Source organism: Oncorhynchus kisutch, linkage group LG18 (genome assembly GCF_002021735.2).
Source record: "Oncorhynchus kisutch isolate 150728-3 linkage group LG18, Okis_V2, whole genome shotgun sequence".
In the NCBI taxonomy this organism is placed as follows: domain Eukaryota; kingdom Metazoa; phylum Chordata; class Actinopteri; order Salmoniformes; family Salmonidae; genus Oncorhynchus; species Oncorhynchus kisutch.
In genome coordinates, this window is record NC_034191.2 from 23,115,329 (window position 1) to 23,127,547 (window position 12,219).

The window sequence follows — 12,219 nt, forward strand, 5'->3', positions numbered from 1 at the left end:
TCGGATCAGCAATGGATCAAATGATGGAGAGGATGGATCGTTGGGAGAGGAATGGTCTCCCTACTACCCCACCGACCCTCCCACCAGCAACTCTACCATCTCCCCCCTCGGGATCCAGTTCCAGCGCACTGCGCATTACGCCTCCGAGGGAGTACGATGGAGCAGCGACGGGGTGCCAGGGATTCCTGCTTCAACTAGAACTCTACCTGGCCACCGTTCGGCCGGCTCCCTTGGACGAGGAGAGCGTGTGTGTCCTCATCACATGCCTTACGGGTAGAGCCCTTGAGTGGGCCAATGCGGTCTGGAACGGGCCCGACTCAGCGAAGGGCAATTACCCGGAGTTCACCCGCCGTTTCCGGGCCGTGTTCGATGACCCTCCAGAGGGTCGAGCGGCGGGTGAGAGGTTGTTCCATCTCAGGCAGGGGATGAGGAGCGCGCAGGACTTCGCGCTGGAGTTCCGGACCTTGGCCGCTGGAGCAGGGTGGAACGACAGGGCCCTGATAGACCATTACCGGTGTAGCCTGAGAGAGGACGTTCGCAGGGAGCTGGCTTGTCGGGACACTACACTCAGCCTGGATGGACTGATAGACCTGTCGATCCGGTTGGACCATCTGCTAGCTGCTCGCGGATGTTCTGAAAGGGTCCTGTCAGTTCTACCTCCTGACCCTCCCGCTCCTATCCCGATGGAGCTAGGAGGGACCGCATCTAGGGAGATCGGAGGAGGAGGCTCCTCCTGTACCAGTTGTGGCCGGAGAGGGCACACGTCTGGTCGGTGCTGAAGGAATTAATCTGGGAGTCGAGAAGGCAGGCAGAACACTCCTCGGTCACCCCAGGTGAGTAAGCACCACACTCTCCCAGAGTTTCCTGTTGGTCACATGTTCTTATTAATTTGTTTCCTTAATTATTCTCCCTCTCTCCAGCATAAGGCACTGGTAGATTCAGGTGCAGCTGGGAACTTTATAGATGGCGGACTCGCTCAGAGGTTGAGGATTCCGTTAGTAAAAGTAGACCCCCCTTTTCCTGTGCACTCTTTAGATAGTCGACCATTAGGGTCAGGGCTGGTGAGGAAAGCCACAATTCCGTTGGAGATGATTACGCAGGGGAATCACAAGGAGCGAATTAGTCTGTTCCTTATCGATTCACCTGCGTTTCCGGTGGTGCTGGGGATTCCCTGGCTAGCTATTCACAATCCTACAATTTCGTGGAAACAGGGAACTCTCCAGGGGTGGTCTGATGAGTGTTCAGGCAGGTGTGTAGGGGTTTCCATCGGTGCGACAACGGTGGAGAGTCCAGACCAGGTTTCCACCGTGCGCATTCCAGCTGAGTATGTCGATTTGGCTATCGCTTTCAGTAAAAAGAAGGCGACCCAATTACCACCCCATCAAATCAAATCAAATCAAATTGATTTATATAGCCCTTCGTACATCAGCTGATATCTCAAAGTGCTGTACAGAAACCCAGCGTAAAACCCCAAACAGCAAGCAATGCAGGTGTAGAAGCAAGGTGGCTAGGAAAAACTCCCTAGAAAGGCCAATACCTAGGAAGAAACCTAGAGAGGAACCAGGCTATGTGGGGTGGCCAGTCCTCTTCTGGCTGTGCCGGGTGGAGATTATAACAGAACATGGCCAAGATGTTCAAATGTTCATAAATGACTAGCATGGTCGAATAATAATAAGGCAGAACAGTTGAAACTGGAGCAGCAGCACAGTCAGGTGGAAGTTGAAACTGGAGCAGCAGCATGGCCAGGTGGACTGGGGACAGCAAGGAGTCATCATGTCAGGTAGTCCTGGGGCATGGTCCTAGGGCTCAGGTCAGATGAAACTGGAACAGCAGCATGGCCAGGTGGACTGGGGACAGCAAGGAGTCATCATGTCAGGTAGTCCTGGGGCATGGTCCTAGGGCTCAGGTCCTCCGAGAGAGAGAAAGAAAGAGAGAAGGAGAGAATTAGAGAACGCACACTTAGATTCACACAGGACACCGAATAGGACAGGAGAAGTACTCCAGATATAACAAACTGACCCCAGCCCCCCGACACATAAACTACTGCAGCATAAGGGGTCAGGAGACACTGTGGCCCCATCCGAGGACACCCCCGGACAGGGCCAAACAGGAAGGATATAACCCCACCCACTTTGCCAAAGCACAGCCCCCACACCACTAGAGGGATATCTTCAACCACCAACTTACCATCCTGAGACAAGGCTGAGTATAGCCCACAAAGATCTCCGCCACGGCACAACCCAAGGGGGGGGGGGCGCCAACCCAGACAGGATGACCACAACAGTGAATCAACCCACTCTGGTGACGCACCCCCTCCAGGGACGGCATGAGAGAGCCCCAGCAAGCCAGTGACTCAGCCCCTGTAATAGGGTTAGAGGCAGAGAATCCCAGTGGAAAGAGGGGAACAGGCCAGGCAGAGACAGCAAGGGCGGTTCGTTGCTCCAGAGCCTTTCCGTTCACCTTCCCACTCCTGGGCCAGACTACACTCAATCATATGACCCACTGAAGAGATGAGTCTTCAGTAAAGACTTAAAGGTTGAGACCGAGTTTGCGGCTCTGACATGGGTAGGCAGACCGTTCCATAAAAATGGAGCTCTATAGGAGAAAGCCCTGCCTCCAGCTGTTTGCTTAGAAATTCTAGGGACAATTAGGAGGCCTGCGTCTTGTGACCGTAGCGTACGTGTAGGTATGTACGGCAGGACCAAATCAGAGAGATAGGTAGGAGCAAGCCCATGTAATGCTTTGTAGGTTAGCAGTAAAACCTTGAAATCAGCCCTTGCTTTGACAGAGGTAAAATATATAGTGAAAACAATAGTGGTCCTAAAACGGAACCTTGAGGAACACCGAAATTTACAGTTGATTTGTCAGAGGACAAACCATTCACAGAGACAAACTGATATCTTTCCGACAGATAAGATCTAAACCAGGCCAGAACATGTCCGTGTAGACCAATTTGGGTTTCCAATCTCTCCAAAAGAATGTGGTGATCGATGGTATCAAAAGCAGCACTAAGGTCTAGGAGCACGAGGACAGATGCAGAGCCTCGGTCCGATGCCATTAAAATGTCATTTACCACCTTCACAAGTGCCGTCTCAGTGCTATGATGGGGTCTAAAACCAGACTGAAGCATTTCGTATACATTGTTTGTCTTCAGGAAGGCAGTGAGTTGCTGCGCAACAGCCTTCTCTAAAATTTTTGAGAGGAATGGAAGATTCGATATAGGCCAATAGTTTTTTATATTTTCTGGGTCAAGGTTTCGCTTTTTCAAGAGAGGCTTTATTACTGCCACTTTTAGTGAGTTTGGTACACATCCAGTGGATAGAGAGCCGTTTATTATGTTCAACATAGGAGGGCCAAGCACAGGAAGCAGCTCTTTCAGTAGTTTAGTTGGAATAGGGTCCAGTATGCAGCTTGAAGGTTTAGAGGCCATGATTATTTTCATCATTGTGTCAAGAGATATAGTACTAAAACACTTGAGCGTCTCTCTTGATCCTAGGTCCTGGCAGAGTTGTGCAGACTCAGGACAACTGAGGTTTGGAGGAATACGCAGGTTTAAAGAGGAGTCCGTAATTTGCTTTCTAATAATCATAATCTTTTCCTCAAAGAAGTTCATGAATTTATCACTGCTAAAGTGAAAGTCATCCTCTCTTGGGGAATGCTGCTTTTTAGTTAGCTTTGCGACAGTATTAAAAAGGAATTTCGGATTGTTCTTATTTTCCTCAATTAAGTTAGAAAATAGGATGATCGAGCAGCAGTAAGGGCTCTACGGTACTGCACGGTACCGTCCTTCCAAGCTAGTCGGAAGACTTCCAGTTTGGTGTGGCGCCATTTCCGTTCCAATTTTCTAGAAGCTTGCTTCAGAGCTCGGGTATTTTCTGTGTACCAGGGAGCTAGTTTCTTATGAGACATTTTTTTTGTTTTTAGGGGTGCAACTGCATCTAGGGTATTGCGCAAGGTTAAATTGAGATCCTCAGTTAGGTGGTTAAATGATTTTTGTCCTCTGGCGTCCTTGGGTAGGCAGAGGGAGTCTGGAAGGGCATCAAGGAATCTTTGTGTTGTCTGTGAATTTATAGCACGACTTTTGATGTTCCTTGGTTGGGGTCTAAGCAGATTATTTGTTGCAATTGCAAACGTAATAAAATGGTGGTCCGATAGTCCAGGATTATGAGGAAAAACATTAAGATCCACCACATTTATTCCATGGGACAAAACTAGGTCCAGCGTATGACTGTGACAGTGAGTGGGTCCAGAGACATGTTGGACAAAACCCACTGAGTCGATGATGGCTCCGAAAGCCTTTTGGAGTGGGTCTGTGGACTTTTCCATGTGAATATTAAAGTCACCAAAGATTAGAATATTATCTGCTATGACTACAAGGTCCGATAGGAATTCAGGGAACTGTATATGGCCCAGGAGGCCTGTAAACAGTAGCTATAAAAAGTGATTGAGAGTTCGGTGTGCGCCTGTTCGTTGTGTTCCTGTTCGGTGTGCGCCCAGAGTAAGGCTCCTAGGCACCTGCCACGAGGTAAATTACAACCTCTCCCCGTTCCACAACGGCCGTGGACCCATCTATCGGTGGATTTTCTTACTGACCTTCCCCCCTCTCAGGGTAACACAACGATCCTGGTCGTTGTGGATCGGTTCTCTAAGTCCTGCCGTCTTATCCCATTGCCCGGTCTCCCTACGGCCCTACAGACTGCGGAAGCTCTTTTCACCCATGTCTTCCGGCACTACGGGGTGCCCGAGGATATAGTTTCTGATCGGGGCCCCCAGTTTACCTCCCATGTATGGAGGGCATTTATGGAACGTCTGGGGGTCTCGGTCAGCCTGACATCAGGGTATCACCCGGAAAGTAATGGGCAGGTGGAGAGAGTGAACCAGGAGGTGGGTAGGTTTCTGCGGTCGTATTGCCAGGACCGGCCAGGGGAGTGGGCGAGATACATTCCCTGGGCAGAAATGGCCCAGAACTCACTAAGCCACTCCTCTACCAACATGTCACCATTTGAGTGCGTGTTGGGGTACCAGCGGTCCTGGCACCTTGGCATCAGGGCCAGACTGAGGCTCCTGCGGTGGAGGAGTGGGTGCAGCGCTCTAAGGAGACCTGGAGGGCTGTCCAAGAGTCATTACGCCAAGCGAGTGTTAGGCAGAAGAAGAGCGCTGACCGTCACCGCAGTGAGGCCCTGTTTGCACCTGGGGACAGGGTCTGGCTCTCGACCCGAAACCTGCCCCTCCGCTTGCCCTGCCGGAAGCTGGGTCCGCAGTGTATAGGGCCATTTAAAGTCCTGAGGAGAATAAACAAGGTTTGTTATCGATTATTACTTCCTTCGTATTATCGTATTAACCCCTCGTTTCATGTGTCTCTTCTCAGGCCGGTGGTAGCTGGTCCCATGCAGGAAGGTGAGGTTCCGGAGGTCCCTCCGCCCCCTCTGGACATCGAGGGGTCCCCGGCGTACACTATACGAGCTATTCTGGACTCGAGACGCCGGGTGAGGGGCTTGCAGTACCTCGTTGACTGGGAGGGGTACGGTCCGGAGGAGAGGTGCTGGGTTCCGGTGGGGGATATTCTAGATCCATCTATGTTGTGAGAGTTCCATCGCCTCCGTCCGGATCGCCCGGCGCCTCGGCGCCTGGGTCGTCCCCGAGGCCGGCGTCGGCGCGCTGCGGGAGCTACGCGTCAAGGGGGGGGTACTGTCACGAATATTACCGAAGGTGACTCCCCTTCTTGTTCGGGTGGCACTCGGCGGTCGTCGTCGCCGGTCTACTAGCTATCACCGATCCTTTGTTCTGTGTTCGTTTGGTTTTGTCTAATTGGTATCACCTGTTTCTTGTTAGGTTGTTAGGGTGGGGTTATTTAAGTTTGTTCAGCCCGCTTCTGTTTCGTGCGTGCTTGTTCGTCTGTTTTATGTTAGAGTGTATTTTGTTGGCATTTTGGGTTTTGCGCTGTCCGTTTATATTTCTGTTCATTTGTTTTCCTACTTTTGTTCATGTTATTTCTCCTGGACATTAAAGCGTGTTTTTCCCCCACAACCTTTTGCTCTCTGCGCCTGACTCCACACCTCTTCACTCATTGCACGTTACAGCCAATTGACACATTACGACTAAGGGAAGACAACACTGGCTATTTGACACGTGCAATTCAACAGTTCAGCCAAATAATTCCAGTATAGTAAAGATAGTACAAATAACTCTAGTCTAATACAGTTGTTGTTTAAAAATCATGGCCAAAATAAGGCCAAATAAGGCCATATGTCATTTGGACATTTAGGAAATATTAGAAAGACTATTGACATGCAAAATCAGGAAACAATATACTTGGTAACCAAAGTAACAAGCCCAGTGTTGACAGGTAGGGCTATAGGACATCCCTTTATCCCGTTTCACACTTGTTTACCTCGATTGAGGTAAACAATATATAGTTCAGGGTTTTCCATAGACTAATTATTCTTACCACACACCTCATGGTAATAGCTGCAGGTAGAACTGCTGCAACTGGAGGATTGAGGGCTTGGAAACCATGTGATTCACCACAGACCTTAAGCATGCTCTTATCTATAAAGCCATGGGCTGTAAAGAGCTTGTTCATTTAAAGATGGAGTGGCTCTGGCCCTGGATCCAAGTTCTGTGCTTTCTAGTGCTCACAGACCTGTTGTGGACTTCACCTATCTCTAAGGAACAATGGCCAAGGCTTGAGGACATGGAACTGGCTGAGGTTTGTGTCTTCATCCACTCTTTAGAAAATCTTCTGGAAAATCCTATCTCTAGAAAAAAAAACTGTATTGGAATACATTGATTGTGTTTTGACTATTTTCCCAGGTATTGCATTTCTAGTTATTGTCTGTTTTTCAATGGTAAATGTTGAGTACATTTATGAAGTGCACTTTAGAACAACTTAATGTTAAGACTACTTTAGGTCAAGCAAAATCTGTCATCTTCTGGACAACTTAAAGTTGTGCCTACTTTAGGACAAATAAGACTTACCAAGAGAAGTGACCTGCTATCAGTGGAAGTTTGGTTAGTAACCAGCTGTATGATAGGGTTACCTGAGGAGGTTCTACCACATGAGCCCCAGCAGTGGCCCCCAGCCCCGTAATAGGAGGGCCACCGCCACCTCAGCCCTGGGGGAAAAGATCAGGGAGATGCAGGGTTTCTTCAGTCTGAAGCAGACTGGCAGACTGGACCTCCAGACACTCTCTGTGATGAGGAAGCATAGGTGTGGAGTGCCTGACATGGAAAACTACAGCTTTTACCCTGACCAGATCAAGTGGAAGAATTCCACCATCACATACAGGTGCATATTATTATCTGTTATCTGTCTAGTATCGGTTGTCGGTCACAATGTCTTCTTTTTTGCTGACAATTGTCTTCCATCTGTGTTATCCATCTTGTTGTACAATTTTTTTAATCCCCTGCCCCTGCCACACAGGATGCCTTTGGCCTCTAGCCAGGCCGTCATTGTAAATAACAATTTGTTCTTAATAGACCTGACTGGAAAAAATAAAGATAAAATAAATACATTTCATCTTTTGGGATTTGCTCTATTGATATTCAAAATATCTGTCAGAATATAGATATTACTTCCTAAAACAGACTTTCAAATGTTTTAACTGCAGGGAATTACACTGAGTGTAGTAAACATTAGGAACACCTGCTCTTTTCATGACATAGACTGACCAGGTGAATCCAGGTGAAAGCTATGATAGCTATGATATTGATGTCACCTGTTAAATCCACTTCACTCAGAGTAGATGAAGAGGAGGAAGCAGGTTAAAGAAGGATTTTAAGCCTTGAGACAAGTGAGACATGGATTGTTTATGTGTACCATTCAAAGGGGGAATGTGCAAGACAAAAGATTTAAGTGCCTTTGAACGGGGTATGGTAGTAGGTGCCAAGCACACCAGTTTGAGTGTTTCAAGAACTGCAACGCTTCTGGATTATGCTCAACAGTTTCCCATCAAGAATAGTCCACCACCCAAAGGACATCCAGCCAACTTGACACAACTGTGGGAAAATTTGGAGTCAACATGGGCCCGCATCCCTGTGAAATGCTTTCGACACCTTGTAGAGTCCAGACCCCAATGAATTGAGGCTGTTCTGAGGGGGAAATGGGGTACAACTCAATATTAGGAAGGTGTTCCTGTTTTGTACACTGTGTATAAAAGGAGTGACATAATCCCCAAAATGAACCATGTTTCATCATAAAATCACAGTTTTGTTTCATCACTGAATTGTATAGTGGTTCAAGCGTTGGGCCAGTAACCAAAAGGTTGCTGGTTTGAATCCCCGAGCTGGCGAGGTAAAAATCTGTCGTTTTGCCCCTGAGCAAGGCAGTTCCCCAGGCGCCGAAGACGTCGATGTCGATTATGGCTGCCCCCCCCCCCCCCCCCCCCCCCGCATCTCTCTGATTTAGAGGGGTTAAATGTGGAAGACACATTTCAGTTGAATGCATTCAGTTGTTAAACTGACTAGGTACCCCCCTTTCCCTTTTAAAACCAGACAGCTGCCAATAGATTACCAGCTCACTGGATCTAACTAGCCCAGCTTTTTATGCTTTCTTTCAGGCTGCTTCATGTTTTTCTGTGTTGTCTGTGTGCCAATGACCTGCAGGGTTGATCAGTACACCACTGACCTTACACAGGAGGAGGTGGATACTTCCTTCCGTTTGGCCTTGAAGATCTGGAGTGACGCGGCCCCACTGAAGTTCATCAAGGTCAACCACGACAAGGCAGACATTATCCTGTCCTTCGCAAAAAAAAGTATTCTGACCCCGAATCATTCTCCGTTCAGTTCAGCGTATTTTCTAATAGAGGTGGTAGAGAATGTATGTGGCTGCATGTGAGGTTTTAATTGTGCTATAATTATATACTCATTGGAGCCAGTTTCCAGGTACATGCCTGATAATCCATCTCGCTCCATCCATCCTAGCTCACGGAGACTTCTTTCCCTTTGACGGCCCCAAGGGTGTTCTGGCCCACGCCTTCGCACCAGGGGAGGACATGGGGGGAGATGTGCACTTTGACGAGGACGAAATCTGGACGATGGGGCATTCCAAGCAAGGTAGGGCCACTGTTATAAGCATAACATGATCTGAATTTATTTTAAAAAACACAATGAATTAGGATTCAAAATATGGTTGTAGACAAATAAACATTTTCTTATTGGATGCTGTTTTAGGTTATAACCTGTTCACTGTTGCGGCTCATGAGTTAGGCCACTCCCTGGGCCTCTCCCATTCCAAAGACCCCTCATCTCTCATGTACCCCAACTACAATTATTACATTGGAGCACAGTACACACTTCCACAAGATGACGCACTGGGAATCCAGGCGCTGTATGGTAAGTAGAAATGAACAATAACATAATTATCACATGGTACATTTTTGGGTGGATTTCTATCTAAACATTGGAGACTTTGCTTTTATTTCCAAGGCAAGCCAGTCAGAAAACAGGATCCACCAAACCTTCCTAAGAAGTGCGATCCCAACTTTTCTGTTGATGCAGTGGCAGTGTTCGGGAAAGAAATTATGTTCTTTAAAAACAGGTAAAGGAGTTTTGAATTATGCAATATCATTTTTATAGTATAGGTTCTTATTTGCCCCAACACAGCGGTTTGTTTTCCTCCAGGTACATGTGGTTGAGGACAACATGGACGACATACTGGAACCGCCTGAGAGAGGGCCCCAGCAGCACATACCTCCCCAGCATCAACTCTCCTGTGGACGCAGCCTATGACATCCCTGCCAAAGGCGTGACATATGTCTTCACTGGTAATGTGCTGTCTGATCATCTCAAAGGCCTCACTTAGGCCTCACAGCATGACAGGGCTAGATTTGAAACAGAACGTTGTTTCAAAGAACCACTGGACCTAAATTATAACCCTGCGTCAAAATTGTCGCACTTCATGCAAGAAACTCTCAAAGCTCATTGGCATCTGGCAGTTCTTGTTGTATGTTTTCATAGGGTTCCAAATGCAGTAAAAGTGTCCTGTGTTTCAGGTCCTAAGTACTGGGTGGTTCGACAGCTTAAGAAGAAAAGCCACTTTGGCTCCATATATGACTATGGATTCCCAGCCAGAGTAAGGAACATTGACGCTGCTGTTCATATCAGTGAATATGGAAAAACCTTCTTCTTCATAGGACACGATTACTATAGGTAAACAGCCTCTAACAAAATGTTTTTGGGTAAATGACAAACAAAGTGAACGGTTATTACAGTATAATACAATATTATGTTGCAGAAAATATACTGTTCCAAAGTCCACTGTTTAGGTAGGAGCAGTATGTTTTCACTGTAGCAATGTTTTGATGAATAGGCATTCCAGCTCCTGAGAGGCAAAGCCTGCCATCTAGTGTTTAACAATGAGACATTTGTTAGAAAGGAACTGCACATAAGCTATCCATCATTTATTTATAAGTTCAATGGTTATTTGTTATCTATTGTACAGATACGATGAACACAGACGTAGGATGGATCCAGGATTTCCAAGAAACATCCAAACAGACTGGCCAGGTATTGGGAGGAGTGTTGATGCTGCATTTGAGTTACAAGGTAGCCATAAAACACTTCACCATGTCACCTTGACTTAAATCGCATACATTATAATATCATGACACTTTTGTGTTATCTTGATTACTAGGCCCACTTTAAGAAAACATGATCATATTTCTCATCAACAGGTACTATCTATCTCTTCAGTGGAACAAAGGCATACAACTATGACTACAGACAGAACCGGGTGCTGAATCAAATCCTAGCCAATGCATGGCTGGACTGCTAACATATCTGTCAAAGACATTAGATGTGACCCCACCTACAGACACTCTTATACAGAGCAACTTACATAAGCAATTAGATTTAAGTACATTGCTCAAGGGCACATCGACAGATCTGTTTCACCAATTTGGCTCGGGGCTATGAACCAGCGACCTTTTGGTATCTGGCCTAACGCTCTAACCGCTAGGCTACCTGTCTCTGTTACAAAGCTTGTTACCGACCTAGCCCAACTTTGAAAGAACATCTGACAAGAGTGTACCTGCTCAATCAATTGAACATATCCTGAAGTATACCTTAGGGATATGAGTATGCCAGATTTTATACGTAGCAATCGGTTTATTGTTCCGGCACAAACACGTCTTTTGTAGCTTTGATGCAAATATCAAGAATTGCTGTTCAAAGTAGTTTATTTATTTGATATTTTAAATCGGATTCATTGAATCTTGTATTGAGTAAGATTAATATGCAGTATCTAAGTACCTCAGGGCTACCTCATCTAGCATGAACCAAGATAATTCACTAGCTGAATGTTGATGAAAGTGTTGCAAGAAGTGAAATTGCATCATCAAGCAACCATCTTCAAGGCCATTTAACTTAAATCCTTGTGGTAACTTACTCTATAGGTACAGAACATGAATTACAAATGGATTAATTGTATTTTAATGTGGTAACATGTTATGCTTTGAAATGTTTTTTGAAGTTTGATTGTTAATAAATGTGCTTGACTGATCAAAGATATTCAAACTAGCCACTGTTTTTTTCCTTACAATGTTAACTTATGTGTACCTACAGTATGCCTAAACCTCACCTTAACAATCACCCAAAACTCTACACACCACCTCCAACAATGTTATCAGGAGAACTCTCCCTCTTCCTTGAGGATAGGAGTTTGTCCAAAAGTTTACAGGAATGTTCAAGAGCACAAAGCTTACCTTGGCATCTCACTCATGTTCTGAATGGAACCATGTAAACATGACAGCTAATGATTTGTGTACTCCCACTCTCAAACTCTCTCTCGTACAAACAGTATTTACTTCTCATATATCCACAGGTGACAAAAACTGGGGATTAAGGACTTATGCAAAGACGATCCTCCCTGGCTATCCAAAGCCAACTTTGGCTTCCACTCATCAGTGACTAAGGGAAAACCTTATTTGCGGGCAACAAATACTGGAGGTGTTTGGAACATGGTTTAATTAGACGGCAATAATTGATATGTCATGCATTTTTCTGTATGATAATATGCATTATTAGATTTATTAAAAAATGTAAATAAAATGATTTGATATTATGTTTCAGCTTTGATGAGGCAAGATGCCAAATGCACTATGGATATCCCCAATCCATAACTCAGGATTTTCCAGGCATTGACTCCAAAGTGGATGCTGTCTTTCAGAACTTTGATGATCATTTACTGTAAAACTATATTTATTATTATTACATACATGA

The 12,219-nt window shown here is 46.0% G+C and overlaps 1 protein-coding gene across 1 annotated transcript; it reads left to right on the plus strand.

Moving 5' to 3' along the window:
* Positions 1-11: 11 nt before the first annotated feature.
* Positions 12-11,085, plus strand: mmp20a (matrix metallopeptidase 20a (enamelysin)). The gene is given in 11 exon segments (XM_031795273.1): positions 12-403; positions 4,498-4,525; positions 7,035-7,288; positions 8,605-8,753; positions 8,923-9,054; positions 9,172-9,381; positions 9,427-9,538; positions 9,622-9,764; positions 9,993-10,149; positions 10,442-10,545; positions 10,674-11,085. Coding segments are annotated over 11 exon segments (1,782 nt in total). The 3' UTR covers positions 10,775-11,085.
* Positions 11,086-12,219: the final 1,134 nt, after the last annotated feature.